The sequence below is a fragment of the Pipra filicauda genome, unplaced genomic scaffold (genome assembly GCF_003945595.2).
Source record: "Pipra filicauda isolate LSUMZ 115617 unplaced genomic scaffold, ASM394559v2 scaffold325_size820570_pilon, whole genome shotgun sequence".
Lineage (NCBI taxonomy): Eukaryota > Metazoa > Chordata > Aves > Passeriformes > Pipridae > Pipra > Pipra filicauda.
The window spans coordinates 537,981-565,915 of record NW_024104449.1 but is presented as its reverse complement, the minus strand read 5'-3'; the positions used below and the strand labels follow the sequence as shown (position 1 = coordinate 565,915).

Sequence of the window (27,935 nt, the reverse complement as noted above, 5' to 3'; positions counted from 1 at the left end):
TCCTTATAGGTGGCTGGGAGAGGGAGAATTACCCTACATCTACTGGTATCTATGCTCTGCTGTGTGTAGTCAGATGAGCAGTGACTTCTGACTTGCTTCATCATTTCTAGGGGTCTTAAAGCCCTGTAATAGTAAAAGTAAGAACCTTCTGACAGATTAGAGCTTTATCTATGTTTTTCATGTAGTTCATGCATGAGGAAAAGAGATGTCCTCTGCACTGGTTTTCCTGTTCATTCCCATCAAAAGTAAAAACATTTCAGTATTTTCCTTCATCTGGAAAGGCAATACTGGGCTTTCCCTCTCTGGTTTTTACCCTCTTCTCTTCTCCACACTGAACAGATAAACTGATCAATTTATGCTGTTTATTCAGTAAGTTTTGAACAGCAGTACAGAAATTGACAGGGTACTTGGTTGGTTATGCTGTCACTTGGTGATATGGTTTGAAGCTGGCTCCCTACCAAGTCTCCAAACCTTACCACAAGAAGTTCCCCCGCCCCCCCCCGCCCTCCCCCCAAACCTCAGGGAGAAGAGGGAGAAAAACAACCAAGAAAACCCAAAACGAGAGAGAGACAGCTAAAGTGATATATATAAATATATATAAATATATTTACACTTATATTACAGGTATATACAATTTCACAAGGGAACGGGAAGGGGGAAGGGAAAAGGAACAAAACCAAAATAATATATATATATATATCCCAATTAGCAGCCCAATATCACTAAAAGAGTTAACAAAGAGATAGCTCACTATTCTCCTTGGGACAACCGAGAGTCGCTCTGGAACGATCGCCGGCAACCTCAGTCTCCCAAGGTCGGCAAGGCCTTACCAGGCCTCGCTCCCCAACATGAGAGACTCAACAGCAGGGAACCTGCACCTCCAAGCCGCCGGAAGGAAAGAGAGCGAAGGCCTCTCCTCCTTTCTTCTTATAATCTGGCTTACGTAAAAATCGTAGGGAATACTGAGTAAATCTGGACCCTTCCTTGGTTACAAACTGGTCACCAAGGAAGGCCTAGCCCAAACCACCACACTTGGAGAAACTCATAGTAGGTTTTCTAAGAAGTTTGGAAGACCAAGTATTTTCAGGAAGGAAATCAAAATTTATAAAAATAAGTTCCCCAGAGGTTTTAGTATTTGATTTTTAAAGTCGTCTGCAAAAATTGCAGACTTGTTGCACTGGCCACTTGCAAGGTATATTTGTTGCTAATTCTAATGACTTTGTATGATGCTCTCACATAAGGGCTTTCCAAGCAGACTCACAGTGACCAATTTACTTGTGATTTCAGACTTGATTTTCCTATTTGATAAGATAGAAATAGCTCTAATAAACTGTAATTTTAATAGATAAGGTGTTCATCACAGCTGTTTGCTACAAGATATGGTAATTGAAATGTCTTTGTAAAAGGTAGAAACTATTTCACTGCATGAACTGTTTTTCTTCCATTCAAGAAAGTGTTTTCCTTGCTTTGCAGAGCTGCAGGCTGTATGCAACTAAACACTTACGAGTATTGCTGAGAGCTAATGTAGAGTTCTTCAGCAACTGGGGGATTGAGTTACTGGTGACCCAGTTACATGATAAAAATAAAACTATTTCTTCTGAGGCACTTGATATTCTAGATGAGGCATGTGAAGACAAGGTGAGCATCCTTTCCCTTTTTGACCTCTTTTTGGTATGATACTCTTAAGTCTGTTCCCCACCCCTTTCCCTGGTAGCAAAGTAAAAATATGTAAGAAGCTACTTATGGTTGCCTTTCTTGGTTGTCATTGATGGACTTATAATAGTTTATAGACCCCTTTGATGAAAACACTGCAGTATGATTGACAGGGAAATGCAGACTTCTGGAGTCTGCGTATTTTAAATAAGGATTGCAACAAATTCAGCTGTTTTGTTAATGATATTTTTTGTGACGTAATATATATTTAATGACAAAAGGTACCTAAAATTGGTAATATCGGGATACATTTGGTGCTGTTTAATACCTCCTGTTGTGAAAAACCTGCTGCTTCATTGCTGGCAGATTGATGTAGTTATTGTAGTTTTCAGAATAACATAGTGCTCAAATACTCCTTATGTGTTCTTAATTATTTTAGGCCAATCTTCATGCCCTTATCCAAATGAAACCAGCTCTGTCTCATCTTGGTGACAAGGGTTTGCTTCTACTCCTAAGGTAAATGTTGAATACTGTGTTTGACTTCACACCGTGAAAACAAATAAGTGTTCCTTTTTATTCAAATTGCGTGACTTTTTTTTTTTTAAAGTAGAGTGGTAACTGTCTGATGTTATTTTACAGATTTCTGTCCATCCCAAAGGGATTTTCTTATCTAAATGAAAGAGGTTATGTAACAAAACAGATGGAAAAGTGGCAAAAGGTAATGCTAAGAAGAAAGTGTGCTTGATATCAGGAGGGGGAATGGTGTGAATGTGGGTTTAGGAAGTCAGAGATCCTTAAAAATATTGTATATTAATGTATGTGCCTGACTAATGCAAATATATTTATTGCCTCAGTGACTTAACGGTTTTGCTGAAAAAGGTTGACAGGGACTTAGAGTTGCGTAGGTCCTCTGTACCTGTGGGCTTTTGATTTACCGAGGCCTTTATTTCAGCAAATATTTCAGAGTGTAGTGACTTCCTAAAAGAGGTTGGTTTGTAAGGTCTTATCTAACGGAGTGTGCAAAGGAATGCCACTTTTCAAGATAGCTGTTACCTCTGGTTGTTGCTAATTATAGTTAAATGTGGAGCTCACGAAGATAGAATTGCTTTACTCTCTTAGGAAGTAAAGAGGAACACAAGACCATTAAAAATTCGTAATTGCCATAACTTGAATAAAACTCTCCAGACCCTACTTTGTTTTTGTAATTGATTATAAGTGGTTGGTCTTATTCCCATTGGCAATTTTTTGTACTAGTTTAACTGTCAGTTCTCAAGGAGTGCTGAAATGCGTGGTGGTCTATTGAGATTATTTGAGTTTGTCAGATGTGAAGTATTTTCTTCCTTTTTTTAACAAATTCACTGAAATGGTTATGGAATCAATTGTTGACTCTGCAAACTCATTGTATGTATGAAGTGCATTAATTTTGGTGAGCCCCACCTTCAAATTATAAAAAAATTCAACCAGCCTTAAGGAGCACTTTAATTATTTCTTCCTTATAAAGTATCATGCTATAAGACCATAAACCACTAAATGTATTGTGTCAACCTTTGTCTTCTTATAGGAATATAACCTAAAGTACGTTGAATTGATTGAAGAACAACTTAATGAAGCACTTACAACATACCGCAAACCTGTTGATGGTGATAACTACGTTCGTCGGAGCAACCAAAGGTAAGTTTGGGAAAGTGAGTCTTGAGGCATAAGTTGGTGGGACTGATCAAGAAAGCTGTAAACTAGAATGTATGAAGGAGGAGCATACCGACAGGGTTTCAGTTTACACTGCTCCTGGGAACACAGAGGTCTTAGGAGCTTATCTGAAATACTTCTACAACATGGGAGAAGAAACAAACAGGATGAACTGGAAGTGCTGGTCAGTTCCCAGAGCTTTAATATCAGTGGTATTAGCAAGACTTGGTGGAATGAGCCCCATGATTAGAGTGCTGGGATGGTGGGCTACAGGTTGTTCAGGAGGGATATACAGGGTGCAGAGCAGATGGATGCGTCTCCCTATATATAAGGAAGAGATTTGATTATACAATTAGTGATGATGTGATTGCGAGCCTATGGGTAGGATTAAGGGGATGGGAAATAAAGGAGATGTAGTGGGTGTCTGCTACTGATTGCTCAGCCAGGATGTTAGTACTGATGAGTCATTCAATAGGCAGTTAGGAGAAATTTCTGGATCTTGTTCTTATGGGCTTCTTACACAAGACTTCAACTTCCCAGGCATCAACTGTGAATATCATACTGCAGTAACAAGCAAGCTTGGAAATTCTCAGAGTCTGTAGGAAATACCTTCTCAGAGTCTGTAGGAAATACCTTCTCAGAGTCTGTAGGAAATACCTTCTCAGAGTCTGTAGGAAATACCTTCTCAGAGTCTGTAGGAAATACCTGCTCAGAGTCTGTAGGAAATACCTTCTCAGAGTCTGTAGGAAATACCTTCTCAGAGTCTGTAGGAAATACCTTCTCAGAGTCTGTAGGAAATACCTTCTCAGAGTCTGTAGGAAATACCTTCTCAGAGTCTGTAGGAAATACCTTCTCAGAGTCTGTAGGAAATACCTTCTCAGAGTCTGTAGGAAATACCTTCTCAGAGTCTGTAGGAAATACCTTCTCAGAGTCTGTAGGAAATACCTTCTCAGAGTCTGTAGGAAATACCTTCTCAGAGTCTGTAGGAAATACCTTCTCAGAGTCTGTAGGAAATACCTGCTCAGAGTCTGTAGGAAATACCTTCTCAGAGTCTGTAGGAAATACACAGGTACTCAGTGAACCAGCTAGGAAAGATGCCCTCCTAGACTTGCTGTTTGTGAATACAGGAGGACTTGTGGGAGATGTGATGGTCTTGGCCACAAAGATCATGACATGGTTGAGTTGAGAATTTTCAGTGTAGTGAAAAAAGGGACAGCAGAGCTGCTGCCTGGAACTTCAAGAGAGCTATTTAGCAGAGTACCCTTTTGAGGGCCCAGGACTCCATGAGTGCTGGTCTGTGTAAGAACTGCATTTTAGAAGCACAGGAGCAGACAATTCTATTGTGTTGTATGTGAAGCAAGCAGGGCAGAAGATCACCTTGGCTGAACAGGGAACTCTTCGTGGAACTCAAGAGGAAAAGAAAATGAAATTATCTCTGGAAGCAAGGTCAGGCTTCACAGGAAGATTATAAAGCTCTGATTCACGTAAGCAGGCACAAAAGGGAAGGCACAAAAGGCCAGAGCTCATTCAGGACTGAAACTGACCGGTGTTCTGTCATACAATAAGAAAGGCTTTTTTAAGTGCATTAGTGGCAAGAGTAGCTCAGAAGAAAACATTGGATCAATACTTTTCGAAGATGGTCACCTGACTTGTAGGGATGAAGGAAAAACGGGGATATTCAGTGTTTTTTGTCTCAGTCTGTAGCAATATTGATAGACCTTGGTCGCGAGTTGGAGGTCCACAAGTATGGGAACTGTAACTTTCCATTTGTGGACACTAAAATTGTAAGGGACCAGCTGTTATCAGCTGAATGTTCACAAAGCCATGAGGCCTAGTGGGATTTCTTCCAGAGTACTGAGGGAGCTAGTTGATGTTGTCACAGGACCCATCTCTATCAAACGTCTTAGGAGCCTGGGGAAGTCCCTGCTGACTAGAAACTGTTATTCAAGTTTGCAAGAAGGGCATAAGGGGGAGACCCAGAAAACTGAAGACCTATGAGTCTAAACTGGGTTCCTGAAAAAATATGAATAAGATTACACTGGAAATTATTAAAAAGCATTTGTCGAGTTTGGAGAAAAGGAGGCTGAGGGATGATCTCATTGCTCTCTGCAACTTTGAGGAGGGGAAAGGAGAGGGACATGCTGATCTCTTTTCCGTGATATCCAGTGACAGGATTCGTGGGAATGGTTCAGAGCTGAAGCAGAGGAGGGTCAAACTGGACATAAGGAATCATTTCTTTATCGCAAGGGTTGTGAATGGTCACACAGTGGAACAGGCTTCCTAGAGAGGTGGTGGATGCCGTAAGTCTGTCAGTGTTCAAGCGGCTTTTGGACAGTGCCCTTAGTAACAGGTTTTAACTTTTGATCAACCCTGAAGTGGTCAGGCAGTTGGACTAGGTCCTTTCCATTCAAAATAGTCAATTCCTTTGTAAATGCCTCTAAAGAATTCTCTTCATTTGAAAAAAATCAAGAGTAACTCATTGCATTATGCTGCAGCGTAATTTATTTTAAAAGAAAATATTATAAGTGCTGGGAAACCTACATATGATTTCTCTTTCTGCCAGATTGCAGCGACCACATGTGTACCTGCCAGTTCACCTTTACGGCCAGCTGGTGCACCATAAAACAGGCTGCCATTTATTGGAGTCCCAGGTGAGGATAATAATTGTTTATAACTTAAAATATTTTTAAAGATCACTGTAACCCTTTTTAAATATGTCTTGAAAGACATGGCATTTAAATGGTCATTGCAAAATAAGTTGATTAGGTTGTTGTTGATTAAGTTGTGAAAGTGTTTGCCATTTAGTCTCATGTTAAATTCCTTCCTGATGCTGAAAGGTCAGCAAAGTACCTTGTAACATTTTTCTTAAAATGACTGGCAAAATCTTAGAATGGAAAGCAATTAAAAAATGGTAAAAATTTTTCACTCTCTGTGAATTGTATATTGACAAATATACGTGCAGTAAAACTGTGCCTATCCTTTTAAGCATGCAAAAATATGGAGGTGAGGAAATAGAATCTTTTGAATATTCTGAAAATATAAAAAGAAAAACCTTAAGTTCATAATTGCTTAAATTTGCTTTCAGAGTGGGCTTGATTATGATCATTGAAAAGTTCAAGAGAAAACTTATATATTCCAGTGTGTTAGTTTGACTAATCTTTTATCTTCATAAAATCTGAAATAATGTCATGCAATCAGTGATTTCATTTAGATTTTCTTCTTGCATTATCACGGCTGTTAATTTATGGTTATAATTCCAGAATTACCACTGTTCATCTTGGGGTACATGCTTTAAATAAGTGCTTTAACTTTTTCTATAAATGCAAGAGAACCTGTTTAACTGAGATCTCCTTTTCATTTTTGACTTAATTTCTTCTGTTTTTCTCCTTCAGAGTATTGTTACAGATCTAAGTTACACTGTTCGTTCCCCAATGCTGGATAAATGGGAAGGAATTAAGCAGCTGAAAGCAGCCCTTTGGGCTTTGGTTAGTAACAGATTTACAAACCTTTTGCAGTTGTTTAGTTGTGACTCTTGGTTCTGAAATAACCAAGCAAAATTTCATATAAATAATGAATTAGGGTTTTTGTGAAAAAGTGTGTGATTTTTTCAAGTTGGAATCTGTACCATAACTGGACTTTGAGTTGAAAGTGGTTCACTGCACTTGTTTTGTTCTGAGTTTTTTAATAATCACTTTGTCTTTTTTTCTTTTTAACAAAAAACCTCCACATTGCCATATATAGCAACAATATTAGTATGGAACCAGTAGTTACAAGTTGCTGTGGTCTTATTTTAATGTATTCACTGTGGTAGTCCCTCATATTTTCGGAAGAAAGTTGGCTGCCAGTGTAGATGCATGAGAATATAGGCAGTCATGACATGCCTGGTACTTGGGACAGGCAAAAACCTATTAATGGTGTGAATCCAAGCTACACTTCTAAATTTGCTTTGCCACCTCAACTGTTCACCTGCTTCTTTCTTGTAATAAAATGGCTGTGTAAGAGGAATATAAAATGAATAAACCCAGATCATACTGCAGAGTGTAGTAGAAGTGGTAAAGTGAGGGATACATAGTAGTTGTAACTGTGAGCTGATTGAGGTATTATAGTGTGCTGAGTCCTTTTTTTGGATTTGCACAACTAGAAGATGCAGACAGGGTGCTCAAATCTTGTAGTTGCTTTGAGAAGATATGGTTTGAAACTCTATCAAAAAACAAAGATGTCAAAGTTTTACACTGACAGTGCTGCAGATCACATCAAGATCAAAACTTACTTGACAAATTTTATTCCAGGGCAACATTGGATCATCAAACTGGGGTCTTAACTTGCTTCAAGAGGAGAATGTAATTCCGGATATAATGGCACTTGCTCAACATTGTGAGGTTCTGTCTGTTAGAGGGTATGTGTGTCTGATTTATACATAAAATTTCCAGATGGTAGTTGCCATCAGTTTTCAAATAGCTTTACCTCGTTTACATGAGTATATTTTTGGACTTTATTGGAAACCACCTATTAAAAATCACTGATGATTGATACTCAATCTCGGTTTGATGTAACAGTAGAATTGTATAAGAAGTCTGAAAGAAAACGCAGTAAACAAATGAAACCTATGAAAAAAGATACATACTACTCTTCTCCTTTTTTTAAAAAAAATAAAATATTTGCTGCTTGTCTCTGTGAAAATTAATTTATCATTTCATTATTTTTATTGAACATCTTTTTGAATCTTTAAAAGCATAAATAGATGGTATCTTGCCTAATATTGCTATTGCATTAGTGTTTGTCCTTTTTTCAAAAGGTACTTTTCTACTTTATGTAATAAGGCTCTTGTGAGAATTAGTTTTTATTTTTGAATAGTTCTCAGATACTTCAATGCATTTCTTAATCTTCCAGTGATTTACAAATAAAAATTAACAGTATAGTAGTTGGCAGTTTTGTGAAGTTTCTGCTGAATTGTTTTGAAACTTTCAAGAGAGAAATAAGGTTAGTTAAATGAGATGCTATTATTGTTACTCTTTTTTCTATATGTATGTTAAATACAGAACCTGTGTCTACGTGCTTGGTCTAATAGCCAAAACTAAACAAGGATGTGACATTTTGAAGCATCACAACTGGGATGCAGTAAGACACAGTCGTAGACAGCCTTGGCCAGTGGTCCCTGATGACATGGAGCAGCTCTGCAATGAACTTTCTTCTATACCCAGCACTCTCAGCTTGAACTCTGAGTCCACCAGTTCTAGGCACAACAGTGAAAGCGAATCTGCTCCTTCAAGTAAGTAACCAGAACACCAAGACAAGCAAACGAAAGAAAAGCAAATGGAAAAAAGCCCCAAACCATGATAAAATGGCATTTTGGTGTCCTTACCAACCTTCTGGCAGGATGAGGTTCAGGCAAATGGTGTAAAGGTGATAGTGCAGTAAAAAGAGTTGATAGTGCAGTAAAAAGAGTTGATAGTGCAGTAAAAAGAGTGCAAGCAAGAGGACAGTTATGTGCATTCAGAGAGATGCAGACAAGTGAGAGGGGTTAAACAGTATCTTAGCTTCACATTTGGTGTAGAAGAATGAACTTTTAAGATTAGGGTAAGTTATTAATTTTTTATGTCTAGTCTTGGCAGTTTGCTATATCGTGGCTAGGCTTCGCGAACGAAGATTTAGGAAGGCTCTATCCACGTTTGTTACAGGCACACTGGTGGCTTATGAGACCAATACGAGATAGACATATCCGATTGCAAAAGGCACAGCAGAAAGACTCCTTAGGTGGTGTATTCAGCAAGACACGGTTCTTTCTGCATTGTCTTTTCTCCTTGAGAGTGATCCTGCGTGCGTTCTCAAGGGAAACGGCAGCGTTGTAGATGGTGTGTCTCCAGGCCTCTCAATTTGAGGCCAGAGTAGACCAGTTATGATGATCAGTGTGGCCGAGGCTGAGATGTTGTTTCAGGGAGTCCTTGTATCTTTTCTTCGGGGCTCCTCTCTTGCGGCATCCGGAGGCAAGTTCACCGTAAAGCAAGGAGGTGGTGGTCCTTCATCCTGGAGACGTACCCTGCCCAGCACAGCTGAATTCTCAGCAATGTGGCCTAAATGCTAGTGACTGCTGCTTGTTCTAGAACAGATGTATTGGTCACATAATCTCACCAGTGGATGTTTAGGATCGTACGGAGGCAACGTTGATGGAAGCGTTCTAGGAGACGCAGGTGGTGGTGGTAGACAACCCATGACTGGGAACCATATAAGAGAGTAGACAGCACTATGGCTTTGTAAACACTGATCTTGGTGCTTTTCTTCAAGTGTTTATTTAAATCAGTCCAGCAGTTTGCCTACCTAGGTAGCCTCATCTCCTCAGATGGTAAGATTGATGGGGAGATAGACAACAGGTTAGCAAAGGCATATAGTGCTTTTGGAAAACTCCATAAAAGAGTATGGCGTAATAAACACTTGAAGAAAAGCACCAAGATCAGTGTTGCTATAGTATGCTGCAGAAAACTCTGTGCTTAGGTATAAAGCAGCCAGGCAGAAAGGGACCTGGGGGTACTAATTGACAGGAAGCTCAACATGAGCCAACAGTGTGCCCAGGTGGCCAAGAAGGCCAATGGGATCTTGTCCTGTATCAAAAATAGCGTGGCCAGCAGGAGCAGGGAAGTGATCCTTCCCCTGTACTCTGCGTTGGTGAGGCCACACCTTGAGTATTGTGTTCAGTTCTGGGCCCCTCAGTTCAGAAAGGATATTGAGGTGCTGGAGCGGGTCCAGAGAAGAGCAACAAGGCTGGTGAAGGGACTGGAGCATAAGTCCTATGGGGAGAGGCTGAGGGAGCTGGGGTTGTTTAGCCTGGAGAAGAGGAGGCTCAGAGGTGACCTCATCACCGTCTATAACTACCTGAAGGGAAGTTCTAGCCAGGTGGGGGTTGGTCTCTTCTCTCAGGCACTCAGCAATAGGACAAGGGGGCACGGGCTTAAGCTCCGCCAGGGGAAATTTAAGTTGGATATCAGGAGAAAATTCTTTACAGAGAGAGTAATCAGGCATTGGAATGGGCTGCCCAGAGAGGTGGTGGATTCACCATCCCTGGAGATTTTTAAACGCAGATTGGACGTGGCACTGAGTGCCATGATCTAGTAAATGGACTGGATTTGGACCAAGGGTTGGACTCGATGATCTCAGAGGTCTTTTCCAACCCAATCGATTCTATGATTCTATGATTCTATGAAAGATACACTTGGCTGTAGTCAAAGGAATATTCTAGAAAATAGATTCATGTATTCTCTAGGTGTACATACATACACAAAGTATTGCTGTATTTAAATCATTGTGTATTTCAAGTATCTAATGCATTTTATTTTTGCTATGTGTAGCTGGGATTCAAATCCAGAAGTATATCATATTTAGATATCATTAAAGGAGTGCTTCTGTTGTAATCCCAGTAGGTGGATATTTGCACTGAAATAAGATGGCGTGACTTTTCTTTTGAAGCGGTGAGACCTTCACCTCAGATACTCCTCAAGTAGTTAATTTGCACTACAATATGCAGAAAAAAATTATGAATTAAAGTAGCAGTAAATTGCATAGATTCACACTTTAGCTTCTATAGAATGGCTTCCTATTTTGCAACATAGTTTCTACACTCTGAAGAAATGTCCATTTGCAGTGACAAAGTCTCGTATAATTTCAGGTATGTTCATCATGGAGGATGACCGTTTTGGTAGTACTTCCACCAGTACATTCTTTCTAGATATTACTGAAGATGCAGAACAAATATTTTATGACAGACCTGGACCTTCAAAGGACAAAGACCGTAGTCCCTTTCCTTTTTTTTCTTCTAGTAGACTTGTGAAAAATCGCATTCTAAACTCTCTTACTCTACCTAATAAAAAACACAGAAGTAGCAGTGATCCAAAAGGAGGAAAGCTGACATCATCTGACAGTAAATCAGGCCTGAGGCGAAATCGTACAGTAACAGAACCTAGTGGTAGCATAGACTTTCCTACTGGGGAAGAATTCAACCCTGTTTTCAGAGTTCCAAAAATCCAGACTTTACGATTAGAAACTTCTTTTGTTGGAAGTAAACACGTAGAAGATACTGATAGTACCCCAAGTATTGGAGAAAATGATCTGAAGCTGCCAAAAGGTCTTGGAAATGAAATTCATAGGGAAAACACAAGCAAAGAAAGGCTGATAGGAGATGGTACTACACAAACACATTTCAAGAGTCGTAGCTTAAGTTTTAATACAGATACCACAACAAGTGGCATAAGCTCGATGAGCTCCAGCCCTTCAAGGGAGACTGTAGGTGTGGACACTACAAACGTAGATACTGACTGTGGAAGTTTGAGTACTGTGGTAAGCACAAAAACAGTTAAACCAAGTCACTGTTCAACACCACAGTCTAACCACCTACCTCTCTCAAAATCCAACTCTGTATCCCTGGTACCGCCAGGGTCTTCTCATACCCTTCCCCGAAGAGCCCAGTCTCTTAAAGCTCCTTCACTTGCTACGATAAAAAGTCTTGCTGACTATAACTTCAGCTACACGAGTTCTCGAGATGCCTTTGGCTATGCTACACTAAAGCGCCTACAGCAGCAGAGGATGCATCCTTCACTGTCTCACTCAGAAGCCCTGGCATCTCCAGCAAAAGATGTGCTGTTTACTGACACCATTACCATGAAGTCTGGCAGCCTGGATTCTCGGCTAACCCCAAGCCGGTAAGAGATTATTATGTGCTCATTTCTTACTTCAGTGCTGTAAGAATCAGTTAAATCGGAAAAGTATCTTTCTAATACTTCTTTCTATCTGTGCCTAAAAGGGGCAGTTGTTGCAAGGTGATTCCTAATTCCACTGAAAGCAGTACCAGTATTAGGAGAAAAATAGAAGAATAATGATCAACTTTGTAAGTGCTGTCAGAGAAACCTGGCTTTCACAGCTCTGCCTAGCCCCTTTAATGCTGTTGGTGGCAAAGGAAAATGTTTCCTTTTATCACTTCCTTCCTGTTTTATTTTTCATAGAATAAAAATGCAGTTGCACTGCTAACACTGTTAAAGTTGCAAACACACCAAATTGCCCCTGAAGTCAGAGCTCTATTTAAGAAGCAAATTTTCTTGATGTCACTGGGTGAGGTTTTAGGACAGGGACTCCTGCCAGTATGCTATATTTGTGTTCACTGTGGCATTGAGGCCAGTGATGAGATACTGGTACCACTGATAGGAATGTCAGTTTGGCTCTAGCTGCAACAGAGCAAAGATTTACTCATAGCATTTATTTTTAGATGGCAGTGTCACCTCTTCATTTTTGAGTGATATTAGATGTTCTGAAGACTAATTAGGGAGTTACATAAGATGTCTGGCTCTTGACATTGACACTGTTCCCAGCTGTAGCAGTCAGTGCTTAACAACTTTCACTTGAAAGACCTTGTGTCAGATTTTTCCTTTCACATCATCTTACCTCGTGTGTTGGATTTTCACACTACTGTTGAAAAGGAAAAGACACTTTCTATCTCTGTTCTTCCCTTAACATCATCTCTCAGATGAGAGAAGGCGGAGATGCTACCAGTACATGCGTCATCTGCTTATCGCACAGATCAGCAAATGCCCCTGAGCTGCACTCCTCACACCCAGCTGAGTGTATACAGTGCCTGCTTATTGCTCTGCATTTTTGGCCTGATAAAGAGCAACATTCATTTGTTGATATTTTCACATCTTTCTGAAAAGATGCCATAAAAGATAATTTCTTCTCTCTTTGTGCAGTTATGTTAGAACTAGACATGAGTGTGTTGATTAAATTAAGAATGATTCAGTAGTTAACCTGTGCTGTCCTGGAAATTGAAAGTGCTGTTCCTTGCTCTGTCATGGTCTTCCTGTGCTAATGCAGGAACAAATCGGTGTCATTTCAGTGGTGGTACAGGTTCTGTTATGGCTGTAAGTAATATTGTACCATTCCTTGCAGTCGTGCCCTTGATATGCGGAGCAGCCTTGCTGCAGTGGACTTTCATCCAAAGACTCTGCATGCAGTGTTATACTGACAATATTCCTGGTGCTTAGCTGTTCATGTTCTCTTGTATCAGTGGATAGGCTCAAGGATTTGAGCTGACCTGTTTGACACTGAACTGAAATGTCTAGAGTGCTCATATCTCTCAGAAGGTTAAATAATTGCCAACATACATGCTAAAAGAGATTTTCAGATTGTGTTGGTCACTGGAAGGACTGCAGTGTAACTAGTACATGTGTTTTTCTTACTGCTTACAGTTGAGTGTCACTGCTGAATAATTGTGGTCCTTATAATTTCAGATTATGTTTACTAATAATTTCAGAGTAAGTTTACTATTTCCAGCTAAAATTGTCCTTAACTGTTGTTTAAATAATAAATTAGAAAGAAATATACTGTCTTTTTTATCTGCCAAAGCTATTTCTCTGTCAGTCTTCAGAAAACTTTTGTTTATGATTTATTGACAGATTTATGTGTTAGATTTATTTTTGTGATGATTTTAGTTGTTCTTTTCATTCAGAAGGTTAAAAAGCCTTTTTATTTGGGTGAATTATTTTGTAAGGCTAAATTTCCCACCTTTGACTTCAAAGACCAACAAAAATGTTAATGCACGTGTTTCAAATCCTGATCGTGGCTCTCGCCCTATCACCTGCAGACATTCCTTCATGAAAACTTAGTAATGTTTATAAATACTAGTGATATGTCTGTTAGCTTTTCTAAGAAAAGCAGGGACAAACATTTAGGATTAATACTTCTATTTTTAATTTTGAGAGTCATTGTAGCATGTTGTATTATGAAATAATTAATGCAATTGGTAACTTTTTGAGTTTATAATCATACAATCTTTTTGGTAGGAAAAGTCCTTCAAGATTGAGTTCAGCTACTAACACAAGTCCACCATTAAACCATATCTTTAAGGGCCACATCTACACACCTTTTAAATGTCTTCAAGGATACTGTCTCAGCTGCTTCCCTGGGCAGCCTGTTCCCATTCTTGACAACCCTTTCAATGATGAAATTTTTCTTAATATCCAATCTAAACCTCCCCTGGCACAACTTGAGACATTTTCCCTCTCTTTCTGAAGTATGGCTTAACTTTTTTTGGAAGTCCACTGCTACTGTCATTAGCAATGGTCTGAATAAGTATCAAGAAAACTATTGATATCCTGTAAATTGTTTCATGCGTTTTCATTGCTTAATAATGTCTTGAACCATACATGGTCAAATTTTGGTAATTTAATTTTATCTGAATATCTGCTAGTCTGTTAGGGATAAGAAGACTTTTTATTGCCCTTCTAAAACAAAAAATTGATAGAAAACTATTTTGAAGGCAAAAAAGAAAGCAAATGTTCACTGTACTTTACCTTCCAATATATAATAATTTGCAATAAAAATTTACTGTTCCTGATGTATGTCTTGTTATTAGGAAACTTTAATCTACTGCATATTGACCATCTACATTATCATCTGATTAGCAGAAAACATTTATAGATTTTTATCTTTGATGAGAAATAAAATGACAGATGGCCAAATGTGAGGTTTCCATTACTAGGGCTCTGATCAGCACTGAGGACTTGTTCTCCTGCCTCTTCTATCCCATCTCATTTTCCCAACCTCTTTGCGTCTTCGTTCTTTGAGGTATTTTTCGCAGTCATCTCTGCTCACTGTACAGGTTTAAGTTTGTTCTTTGGGCATTTGTTGAGCAAATACTTCCTCCATGCTTTGGTGGCCTGGTGGTGGCACCTTCGGAGTACAGGAATAAAATATTCCCTGCACGCATCGCTGGTAGGCTCAAGGTCTGCCTTTGCAGGGATGTGCCTGCTCAGCTCAGAGTTTGAGAATATCCAGGAAATACATGTTCAGTGTATAGGTACGTTTCAAAATGAGGCAGTTAGGCCATTAGCCTAAATCATTACTGGCTCCGTCTGGGCTGTAAATATTCAAAACCTGGAAACTTGGAGAAAATTTATAGTTTTGCAGGATTAGTTTGAATTCCCGTACTTGGAATTACAAAGAAGAAATTTTTACTCTAGGAACTGCCAAACCATGCAATAGGAGACAGAAAAAGCAATGAGCCTGTAGCTGTAATTTGTTGTAACAAGCTCCGCGATCTACAATGGGATGATAAGGATAGTCTTACTTTTAATGTGCTAGAATGGGAGAGTTACTAAAATTGTGATTTATTGTTTCCATGTTGCAGGTTCATGAAAGCTTTAAGTTATGCTTCATTAGATAAAGAAGATTTATTAAGTCCTATTAACCAAAACACACTTCAGCGTTCCTCTTCTGTTCGCTCCATGGTTTCTAATGCTACTTATGGTAGCTCTGATGATTACATTGGCCTTGCTCTCCCGGTGGATATCAATGAAATATTTCAGGTATGTATGCATTAACTGATTTGGTTCGTATGCATTTTCGTACTGAAAGGTAGGTAGTCAACTGTTGCCTTTCCATCAGAATAGATTAAATCTAGAGAAATGAGCAAAAACGGATGTGGTACTTTCAAGAAATGCATTTCGGAGAACAAGAGGTTTTCTTCAAACCCTGTTTACGTAAGGTCACTAGTCTGGTTTGCATTATTAGGCAAATAACGAGACACACTATGTTAGAGGAATGTTAAACAATGGTGACATAAATATGCTGTCATAAGATTTTTATTTGACATCTGACTTTTTTACTAAAATTAGCATAGTCTGTGGACATTTGTTAATGCCTCTTTAGCCAACTAATTGATCATCACAATGACCATTTATGGTCAACCATAAATTATGTGCATAACCACACAGTTAATTCCCTGTTTACCTTGATCTTGAAATATATACCAATATTTTATTATTTAATCATCATAGTATCAAATTATATTGTCTTTACTTAACCTTAAAGATACATATTTTTAAGTTAGAACAGGTTATTTTAAGTGTCTCAGCAATTGCTTTCCTCTTTCTACTTGGTAGAAAACACATTCTGGTTTAACAAACTGATACATCACAGGGTTTAATATTCTGTTACTTAATTATCAAAACCAGGGCATAGTCTATGTCAAAAGTAAATCAGTGGGCTTCCTTATGCTTACTTTACTTAGTTGTTGCCTTTCAGTTGTAAATCACTTTCTTACTAATCTTACAAAAATACAAAACCAAGACCAAAGGCAAATTTTTCTGTAATACCTGCTTCTATTTTCCCTTTGTGAAATGATTACTTTTTCTTTCTCCTTCACAGTCTTTGTGGTACATTTATGTTGCTAAATTTCTTCTCTCTTAAGTCTTTTTGTAGTTGAGACATGTCTCAACTCTGCATCCTACAGACAGCATGTTAGATGTCCTGGTTGTTTTTGCACTGGATTTCCAAGATCTCCAGTGCTGTAGAGTCATCATAGGCAAATTCTTAATAGCCATTGTGGGTCACTGGTTTTCTTGCACCAGCCTATCACCACTGTTAGAACATTTACTAACTGGTCATAAGCCTTACTTAATAAACATTCATTCACAAATGTATATTTTTCTCATTTGGCTTTTCTTCAGTACTTGGGAGCTTATTCTTAATTTTCTTCTCTAATTATATCTTCTTCCTGAAGTAAAAAAATCAACAACATTTTATTTCCTCATAAAATCTCTTTTTCCTTTGTGTTATGATTATCACCTGTGCTGATTTTAATTTTCATCTGAATATTCCAGGTAAAGGAAACTCCATATTTCCAGAAGAAAACTACACCTCCACTTGATGACCGTGGAGCTAGGGTCTTTGCACCTGATGCAGGAGGTACTGGTTTTGTTCCTCTCCTGCATGTTTCTGTTGTTTATTGGTACATTGAGTGGGTTGTTGATTTATTCGTTAATTTTTCATTAGAGAAAAGCTTATTTATTAGCTGTTAAGTTTTGAGAACTGCGTTCTGGAATCTGAATTGCAGGCCATGAATTCCCTGTTTTATTTAGTTTGAGATAATACAGTGTTGCATCCAAGTTTGGTCCTGCTCTAATGAAGGGAGGAGGAAAGTCTGCTTATCTTCGATAATGTGAGCTAATGCTAATCAACGACTGGTAGTGATATTGAATTAAAGGAAGTAAGACTAGATAAAATATGAATGCCACATTTTGAACTGTTACATTTTGATTTCCCTTTCATTAAACATGAGTTTATAGGAACCAGTAATGGTGTTCAGTGTTTATTTCAGAAAGTAAATTTTGTCTTTCTGTGATGTGTCCATCACAGTTGATCAGTGAAGGTGATGTGACATGGTATAAGAGAACTGCAAGTACTCGAATGTGTGACTTGTTCTGGAATGCAATTTCTTTTTACTCCAGAGAAATTTGTAGGGTCTCAGTATGTCTGTTAAAAAGGACAACTGAAAAAAGAAACCTTGAAGCTGGTCCTCTAGTAGTATATTAGGATAGCTGTTGTCCTGCCTCCTGGCTAACTGGTGTTTCCTTACAACCACTTTGAGCATTCAAAAAGACACACTTTACTGATTTTTTTTCTTTTGTTTTGTTAGCATTGTATATAAAGCTGATTTTCCTGGAAGTGTTTTTCTGTAGTTTGCTAAGTTTCAGTGTAAAGTAACTCTTGTTCAAAATTGTATTTGTTTTTTCCACCCAGGAAAGAGCATGTCACTAAAGTGTCTTCTGTTTGTTTCTGCATTGTTGACTCTAGTTTCTTCCTGTCATGACCACTAAGTTACAGTTTTTTAAATAGCATTTCTGTGTGCATTAGTGCATGTGTAATTTAAACATCTGGTATATTTTATTTATCTTGTTGGACACTATGAAAATTGGTAATGTGTTTGGTGTTACATAGGTATTAGTAATGTTGATACTATGTCAGGATTTACCACTTACCATCTTTTACAGTATGTGTGTTTAGAGGTTAAACTCTGTCCTTTGCAATGTTATTTTATGTCTGGTAAGTTGAGACTAAAATGTAATGTCTACTTCTCAAATGCTAACAATGTTGGGAGCTTAACCTCTCTCAAAAAAAATAATGTTACAGGTGTTCATGTGCACACGCTCCCCAGCCTTAAAAGGCTTAAAAGTGGAAATTGATTGAAATAGTGCAGGTTGCTTGGTTTTGTGGGTTTTTTTTAGTAACTAATTCTTATCTACAGGTCTTCCATCAGGTGCAAGTGATGTTGTCAAAAGCCCTTTCCAGATGCTACGACAGCAGATCAGTCTCACAGAAATCATGAATACCAGCCGTTCAGACGCCTCTCAGTTTTTAGAAAGTACAGAGGATACTGGTCTGCAGGAGCACACAGATGAGAACTGTCTTTACTGTGTCTGCATTCAAATTCTGGGTTATCAGCCTAACACCAAAGTGAACTCTGCATATAGTCGTACAGGTTAGTGTTCCTTGTGGAGAAGTGTGGTAAAACCAAGTGAACCTGCTGGATTTTGTTCATCTTTAAAACTAAATAATCTGTAAGAGTTTTTGTGTAACTGACTATTGACCTTAAAATTAATTCTCTAATAAGCTCACTCTGCAACCAGTGGTATTACTGTGGTCATTTCCAGCTTTTCAGTTTTTAGTATTATTATGCATGTATTTTTAAAGTATTTCTGAGTGTATGTTAAAATATAAATCTTGAAACCTTATTTGGTACTTAGAATCCGTTTCCTAAAAATTCACACCTGCTGTCCAACTAATGAAAAGTCTGACTTCATGTCTGTATCCTAAAATACAATTAAGTAAGTCTGAGGAGTTGGTTGAAGTTGAGCTGTAATTTCTGGGATTTAGTCATCTTCCCTCATATTTTGAGTTTCGGATGAGACTCAGAATTATTTTTTGTAACGTCTTCTGCAGAGCTTGCATTTACATGCCTTTTTACAATGTCTGTGGAGAAAAGATAATCCAGTAATGGATGCTAAGTAGGAATCCTTACTGTTTGACATTAGTGTTACACATTCAGCTAGTAGCACGTGTTGGCAGGGGGCATGATACACAAAATGTGAGGAATGGCTCAGAGAGCTGAGCTTGAGGTTGAGTTCAGAAGCAAGAAAGGATGGCAAATAAAATCCCAGCTGTAATTACAGGTGCAGCAGAGCCAGGCTCTTGTCAGAGACTTTTCTGCAAACTGTGATAATTGTATGAAAAAAAGTATGCATATGAAAGAGCATCTGTATTGTCATATAAAATGGAGCTTTATGTGTGAGCATTTTAGGCTTCCATCAGTGTCTAGAAGAGTTGACTGTTTTCACTGGAGTATTTTAAGATTCTATAAAAGCAATTTTTAAAGATTTTAAGTATGATTTTTTCAAAATACAACATCTACTTTCCAGCTGTGCATAGTAATTGGTGCATCAGTGTCTTGCATGTTTGCCATTGTTGAAAAATAGCAAAAGCATGTGAATTGAAGAAAAGTGTGAATAACAAAGATGCAATATTTTGTTTATGTCAGATTTTTCAGACATTCCATATACTGACTGGTGTGGGCAGACCATTCACAATCACTTAGATGTCCATTCCTCCAAATTCTCTGGAATTTCAGGCTGTAGTGATGCAGTATCCCATGGTTCGGCTAGCAGCACCAAGAGTACAGAACTTGTCTTAGGTAAGTTTGAAAGCCTTATGATTATTAGAGATTGTAACTCTTGAAGTATGTTTTAGGTATTGTGGAAAAATTATATTTCGCTTATATACACTGCAACTGATTAATGCTCATTATTAAACAAAAACTGAACAAATCTGTATAAAAACATCTCCGGGTGGGAGAACGTAGTTCTAGACTCTTCTTTTGCTATAAGCATTTCTACAGGCTATTTCTACAGTAGCTCTGTATCTGACGTTACAAGCAAATTGATTGCCTTTTTTCGTAACTGATGTTAATTTAAAAAAAACTTTCAAAAATGACTGAATTTCTGTAAAGAGACATTTTTTTTTATACTTGCATATTACATTTTGACTTATCATTTCTTACAAAGTAGCTGGTTGCTGAATTCTTCAGTATCTGAGAGAAACTCATCCAGTTTGCAACGTGATTTAGTGATAGAGAGAGCACTGTGACTTTATCTTAGAGGATATTCCAGTTACAAAGTTTTCAAATATTTGAAAAGGTTTTAAACTGTTTAAATTCCTGAAAATAGTATTTAATTTTAGTAGAAATATTTTTGATCACTCAGAATAATATGTAAATATGTATGTGTATGGAGTGCTAAAACAGACTTTCGTGGCATAATATTAGCACAATCAAAGACAATTTTGTTTAAATTCCATACTGTTTAATTTGTTTTTCCAGGAGTAAAATCAATCCCAGATGATACTCCAGTGTGCAGAATACTTCTGCGGAAAGAGGTCCTACGTTTGGTAATCAATTTGAGTAGTTCAGTAGGAACTAAAGGCCATGAAACTGGACTTTTGACGTAAGTTCGACGCATTCCAGATGTTTTAGCAACATTTAGTCATCTGTATTCTCTAAGATCTGAGGGACAATGAATAATTTAACTTCTCAAAAAATTGTCAAGGAGATATGATTTACTGTCATGTAAAAGCTAAACAAATAATTTTAGCATTTTTGCTCTGTGTTTAATATTGTACTCTTCACCAGACTTTTTAAAATCAGTGTCTTTAAAAAAGAAACTAAGTTTTTTTATTTATGCTGAATAATAAATAAACACAATAACAAACTGAAAGTAACTTCTTGAGAAACACAACTCTGCTTTAGGCAAGAGTACAACTACTGAAATTAGTTTATTTTAAAAAATGTTATAACCTATAGGTTTCTGGACTAGTGACATTGGAAACTGGCAAATGCTAAAAGAAGAGTTCTACTTTGTTAATGATGATAATCTAATTGAAAAGTTTCTTTTAAAATATTATGGAAATCCACTCAAGACTTATAAATTTTGTTTATTCTGTTGTTCAGAATTAAGGAGAAGTACCCCCAAGCATTTGATGACATTTGCCTTTACTCTGAGGTGTCCTACTTGTTAGCACATTGTACATTTCGACTTCCATCCCGAAGATTCATTCAGGAGCTGTTTCAAGACGTTCAGTTCTTGCAAGTAAGTGGAGGGTTCACGTGCACTGAATGTACCAAAATGTGCTAGCTCGGTGCAGGTTTCATGTTCTGAGTAAAAAATGCTTTCAGAGAGGAATGTCTTAAAGGAAACCAAAGTCTCTTAACTATTAATACTTCCATCTTTTTCATTTAGATGCATGAAGAAGCAGAGGCTATTTTAGCAACACCAACAAAACAGCCTGTAATCGATGCATCAGCTGAATCCTGACCTCTGCCCAAGCAGTGCATTTCATGCAGACTTTCTGAAATCCTCACACAACCTACGACTGACTGGACAAAAAAGGCTTGGAGCACCATCTTCTAGGCTGTTCCAGAAGCTACTGGTACCTGAAGACTGAACTGAAAACATTTGCTTCCTCAACCAATTACTGCCACAGTGATTTGAGCCCTTTGGGGATTTATTAAACATTACATAGTTTTAATAATAGTAATTACCAGTATATGCAAGAGCCAAGCACTGAACGCCTCCACAAGTTTTCATTTCATTTTCTACCATACATTAAGAAGAAAAAGGACAACTTGCAGAGACATTATTAATTGACTTACGATTCTGTTCCAGAGAAGCAGAACGATGCCTTGCTTTTTAAACCCTGAATACCAGGAATCAGAGAGATGGGAGTGCATTCCACTGCCAGCAATGGGGAGCCATGCTGTAGTTGTGGGCACTAGGGGATTAATATTAGCCCTTCTCTGTTGGTTTTTGTACTGTTTATAACACTATGAACATGGGGATTTTTAACTTCAGACAGAAAGAAATGCCTCTGTGAATCTGAGGTTTCATTAAGTTATTTTAATATTGCTATAGTTGTAAGACATTTTATTAGCAGTTTCTTCAATTTCATTACATTTACGTACATGTATCTTGCCTGAACCAGTTAAGGATTTTCACTACAATTTGATTTTCGAAAAACCAAATAATTTAAAATGCTGAAATGAGATTGTTTTCCCTGAATATTATGCATGTGTTTGCAGTTTCTACACTCATGCTCATATAATACAAATGTGGGTCTTACTCTTAACTACAATCGTTTAAAAAGCATGATTTGTATCAGATAAGCAAATATTGTATGAACTAAACTTGAAGACATTTAATCATTGTAGCTTTTGTGAGGAGACATAACATGAGTGTTTTCCAAGTTCCATGGAAACAACTTTTTATAAAAACAAAGGTTTATTTGAATTTTCAATGGATTAGTGATCAAATGTCTGATAGTACTAATAATTGTAGTGAAAAGCCTTAAGTAACAAATTTTGAAGCAGCCGTACTTATAATTTTGTACTGGTATTTAAGACTTGTTGCAAAAGTTAAATGATACAGTGACTGATAATGACTGAAGTAGTTGCCTCAATCATGTTACTAGTTAGGTTTCTAAACTGATAAGTGTAAGCTTAAAAGAAAAAAAAAAGAATCCCTGTCACTTTTGTCATGAATCTAAAGATTCAGAAGCCTTTATACAAAGGTAGTATAAATATATGCAAATGTGTATATATAGTAGCATGGCCACCTTTGTTAGAATGCCTGTAATAGAAGGGATTACCCTTTGATTTTGATATAGGTGAATAATTCAGCTGGACTGTACTGAGTAGAACGTATTTTTATCCATTCACTTCTACCATTTTTTATAATTGTCAGATTAATACTTAACTGAAACTTATCCTGATGCTCATAACTCTGTTCTTACTAGCTATGCTACTGGAGATTTCAAGAAGTAGTCCTGTGAACGGTAACACATGATTCCTAGTGAAACATAGAATTTATTTCTTCTTATTGGAAATTTCACCATGCCATATAAGCACCGCTTTGCAGCTATCACTTCACTGAGTTCTTGTGTGCACTGCATACCATCAGGTTCCAGTAAAGCAAATTGTAAGTTGCTGCTCATAGTCAAATTTAGTTCCTAAGATTATCTTTTCATGAGTTCCCACTGAAAGAAGGAGCAAAAAGAAACTGATTCAACTCTTCTGTGGTCGTTGACACAAATAATACATCTATGTGTCAAGACATGTTTGAAATGTTCTGAAAACAGACCACACCAGTAACTATTGGACTTATGGTCATAAGAAATAAATGCTTCTGTAAAACCAAAATGTCAATCACAGTAGACCAAATAGTGGTATAAACTCCAAAGGAAAATAATGTAGTTTTCCCACAAATGGGGATAGCGTATGTTATACAGTAGTTTCAAACACTACCTCAGTTAGGCTAGAGTAGAAGAGATTTGTTTTAATAACTAAATGGGGTTACATCAAACAACTCCATGTTATTTTTCTGCAGTTAAAGCAAAATAAACAAGTTTTATCACCTGTATTTAAATAAAACACCTCTGTTCATTTGTTAAGTTTAACCCATAGCACTTAATGTAGAAAGGCCTCTGATTATAAAAAGGTAAGCAAACTTACTTTTGAAAGAATTTCCATCCTAAAATGCTTATGCATTCTGAAGTACTTGCTTGCTTGTGTGGGGATCCATGACAACAGAAACTTGACATAAATAATTATGGCTGCAAATTCAGTTATAAAGCGTGATTTTTCTTCTGAAAATGTATGAGTGTCAGTAATTTCAACAAGTATGCATCAAGGATGTAAAGTCTGTACTGTACATAACATACAACATTTCTAGAAAATTAATTTACATACTGACATTAAGCTCATTGATGTTTCTGTTTAATTGGCAAATGAAGGGGATACTGTTATTGAAGGAAATTTATATTGGCCTAGTTATAAACTGTGAATTTCTAAATCTGTAGATCTCTTTTTTTCAAATACTGTTTTTAAAGTTCTTGTTTTGGGATTTCGTTTGGCTCATTTTAAAGCTTCAAAATTAAAATGTAGTAAGCAATGATTGTGCTTGTATTAGCCCTAATAAAGAATCTCTTCCACTTCTCCTAGGGAAGCTGACAGACCACCCACTTTTATATTTCCAGTCTGAATGATACTGTTGAATAAATGGCAAAGTGTGTAATGTTCACCTACACTATATACCAATGCGGTTGGGTTGCTGTGGCAAAGAAAACTTTCCCACATGCTCATATGCAGCTCAGAGACAGAAGCCGTTGTGGGAAGGAGAGGCTGCTTGTGAAACCAGTCACATTTAGTCTCCTGCATTAGCTGTCCAATTTACTTTGTCGGCTTTTACAGTCAGTGGAAAGGGGCAGCCCTTTGCAAAGGGCAGTGAAGTGGTGGGGCCCCCAGGTACCTCCCCGAGGGCCTCTTTCTCTCCAAGGAGGGAAGGAGGACATAGCTGGGTGCTGAGAGTCTCCTTTTGTAGAGAGAGACCTTTTCAGCTCTCTGAAATTCAGACATGCAGCATGGTCGCACCTGTTGCAGACATCAGTTGGAGCTGGAGATGGTCAGGCTTTGAAGTGGTGAACCGGTATGTGGGGCCCCTGGTATATTGTGCTTCAATCAAGTTGCTTTTCCTCATCTGACCATTCTTATTTGACTGACATCTGACATACCTACCCAAAATGTGCTCTCATTGCAGGGTGGTGGTGTTTTTTCCCAAGTGGAGTTCTAAACGATTCAGATTCAGTAGTTTAGGGTGCAGTGGCTCAGCACGCTGAGGTAAGCTGCCGTTATAAGGCACCAGTGAGAATCCTGCTTGGCTCTTCTGGTGTTTCCCTGTAAGGGAACATAAGCTCCAGTTTAGCAATGGCAGTGGAAGGCTTGTTGCCAGTCTCTGGAACATCTCCCTGGTTCTGCTCACCTCCCAGCAGGGCGGCACACAAGTCTTGTTACTCTGAGCTTTACTGGAGCCAGTTGAAAGCAGGTCCAGTAACTACTTTTTTTTAATAGTTAAAAAAAAAACTATTAGAACACTTCTAGTATTATGTGCTTATTAAAGATATACTTGGTGAGAGTAAAACCTGAACTGTAAAAGAACTTCGGGGACATGCTAGAAACCATGTTTGTATTTTTCTAGAGGGCCCCCATCTCCTTGTTTTTTGTTTTAAATCCTCATAGTGGTTCCGTAGATAATTTTGTTTTCAACGGATTTATATTCATTAAAGAATGCAGAGTTTCCTTGGGCTATTTTTGTAGCATAGATGGACAGCAATGCCACAGCATGCAGAAATTGCACATTTTGAGTTGCTTTGTAAAATACACTATTTTATTTGAGAAATGTGATTTATGCCAAAAAATGTAACATACCATTTTGCCACTGAATAGGGTGTCTCAGCACAAGATGCAATGTCTTAAGGGGATAAAAGGCAGACAATTTTTAGTTTTAATTGAAAAATTGTTCCAGTACTGGGCTGTCAGCATCCCTAAAACTTCATTACAAGAGATTATCTAAATTAATCATTCTGATCTGAGGAAAGGGATCAAGGAAAATCTCAAGACTTATTCTCCCTGTCCTGTGTGGTCTTTTTTTTATTTAGTAATACGCTGCTACATATTTGGAGGTTCTAGTGTTTTAGGTCACTGAACAGACATTGAAATCTGATTTATATTGTATACCTGTAACATAGAAAGAAAAAGTATTTATATATTTTACGTAAGAATATTGCATTGAGCTGTGTATAATTTAAACAGAGGCTTGTCCCAAAATGGTATTGCCCATCTTGATTTTCTTCGTGTTTTTCTTTTTCTTTTTTTTTTTTTTTTGTATACTGTGTACAGTTCATGTCAATGAGCATTAAAGGCCTCCTGAAGCGTAGTCTTATCAAAGGGATGCGTTGTTAATAAAATGTACTTAAACTTCTAATAGTTGTTCTGGTCTCTTATGTACCTCTCAGCACTAGAAATGGGTTGGAATTTTATTTACATTTGTAAGTTACTAATCAACTAGAATGACCAGAAGCTTTCTAAATAAACTTTTTTGTCAAAAATATATTTTATATTAATGCTTTGTAAGATATAAAAATAGAGACTCTTTAATAGTTTGCACACCATTTTTATTTTAAAACTTTATCATGCTGATACTGAGAATACTTTTCCATTATGTGATGGTTTAAGTATTAGCATTTCAACAACAGCTGTGAGAGTTGAATTATCAAAAAAAAAAGAGGATTACACTTTTGAACTCATTCAACCATTAATGCAAGACAGATGTCTTAGGATATAAAAATTATACATGCTTCCCCAGCCATGCAAAAATACTTTCCTAATCTTCAGTTCTGGCACACAGACTGCACCTTCTGACTGGCACAGGGGCATTATCCTCCCTGGAATCCTCTGTTTGTGCGCTTTTATGCACAGGTGGTTTCATGAAGCACCACCCGTCGGGGCCAGGAACCAAAAGGGTTTACGGGGAAAGAGCAGTTGGCTTCTCCTTAGCTCACCCAGCATTCTGGTACCCAGTCAAGTGTTTCATTGTGTCCAGATAATGAAATTTCAGCAGCGCAGGATCTCCCTAGGAAAGACCAAGGGAGCTGAGAGGTGAACAGGTTAATGTGTCTCACCCCACCATCAGGAAGGCACAACTGGCTGAACCCACACACACACTCACACTCCTCCATTCACTTCCTGGGCGGAATTGCTGCAGCCAAGCCCCAGTGACAGCAGCTTTTTCAAAGTAGGGATTTGTGCTTTGTTGCAGCTGTCCCCTCTGACACAAGGAATTGCAGCAATGCCAAATTTTAACATGTTTAGTGGGATGTTGACTGACTTGTCAGAATTCCTTAGCTACGTAACTCTTGATTTAGGGTACCTTTCAAACCTTTTTGAATAAACAGGCCTTTTTCTGAAATGCACAGCTCAGAAGTTTTATATCGATAGTGACAGAACAGCTCCCTTCTGTTTATTGGCCTTTTCTCCAGCAGCAAAACTTTTAAACTACACAAGTACATACAATGTGATGAAACACTTTGGAGAAGGAAATGTTCCAAGCTGTAATGATACTGTGGTATCAAGGTTTCAAATGCACTGTAACCCAGAGGTAAAGGGAAGAAAAGTTTCTTTGGGATGTTTCCACTGAACAGCATCAGCCTCCTCCCTTACCTCCCTATTCTCTTGTCAAATTGCCCTTCAGCAAAATGTGCCCAGCCACATTTCCTTACTCCACTGGCTGAAGGCTGACAGGAAGGACTCTGCTGTAATTTTTCTTTACTTGTCAAATGAGCCTGTGTGCCATCTGTACACACACAGTACAGTGTGCGTGGACTGGACACCTGACCCCAGCTGGCCATCCCTTGTGTTTGTACCTTTGTCTGTACCTCGCCTCTTCCTGCCTGAAAACCTCTCTTTCTTTGCAGTGAGTGCTTGTCTCAACTATAGGCTAAGGTCTTACTGGTTTTCCTGTTGCAACATAGCTTGTGGACATTACAACAGTATCTGTAATCAACAGTGTAAAAACTAGATGTGGCTCAGTATCAGAACTCACTTGTGCCTGCAGCTGCTTTAGTTCCTAGGAAGTGTGATTAGCTAGCTAGTTAAACACAGGGAAGACAAGTGACTGCATTTTAGCGAACTAACTGAAGATCAAATTGGCAGAGACCTTCCATTTTTTTCACCTTTGATAACCGCTTATTCCATGCTCCTAAGCTGAAACCATGTGACACATTCCAAACAGCACCGTAAGGATGAAAAACTAAAGGGTTCCTTGTGCACTGAGGAGGTTAATCTAATGAGACTTTCAGTACAGTTCCAACTATACTGCATCATTACAAATTTATGATTTTTT

At 38.0% G+C, this 27,935-nt stretch overlaps 1 protein-coding gene across 1 annotated transcript in view; it reads left to right on the top strand.

The window, feature by feature from the left end:
• RICTOR (RPTOR independent companion of MTOR complex 2) overlaps positions 1 to 26,018 on the top strand; it is a 76,700-nt gene extending 50,682 nt beyond the window's left edge. The window contains exons 23-38 of the mRNA XM_027714581.2: positions 1,474 to 1,638; positions 2,093 to 2,169; positions 2,293 to 2,371; positions 3,215 to 3,324; positions 5,903 to 5,990; positions 6,732 to 6,824; positions 7,629 to 7,735; positions 8,379 to 8,608; positions 10,997 to 12,026; positions 15,503 to 15,680; positions 16,977 to 17,061; positions 18,401 to 18,634; positions 19,691 to 19,843; positions 20,528 to 20,651; positions 21,155 to 21,293; positions 21,444 to 26,018. Coding sequence (XP_027570382.1) covers positions 1,474 to 1,638; positions 2,093 to 2,169; positions 2,293 to 2,371; positions 3,215 to 3,324; positions 5,903 to 5,990; positions 6,732 to 6,824; positions 7,629 to 7,735; positions 8,379 to 8,608; positions 10,997 to 12,026; positions 15,503 to 15,680; positions 16,977 to 17,061; positions 18,401 to 18,634; positions 19,691 to 19,843; positions 20,528 to 20,651; positions 21,155 to 21,293; positions 21,444 to 21,518 — 2,967 coding nt within the window. The 3' untranslated portion in view covers positions 21,519 to 26,018. The remainder of the gene's footprint in view (positions 1 to 1,473; positions 1,639 to 2,092; positions 2,170 to 2,292; positions 2,372 to 3,214; positions 3,325 to 5,902; positions 5,991 to 6,731; positions 6,825 to 7,628; positions 7,736 to 8,378; positions 8,609 to 10,996; positions 12,027 to 15,502; positions 15,681 to 16,976; positions 17,062 to 18,400; positions 18,635 to 19,690; positions 19,844 to 20,527; positions 20,652 to 21,154; positions 21,294 to 21,443) is intronic.
• The last annotated feature ends 1,917 nt before the right edge of the window (positions 26,019 to 27,935 follow it).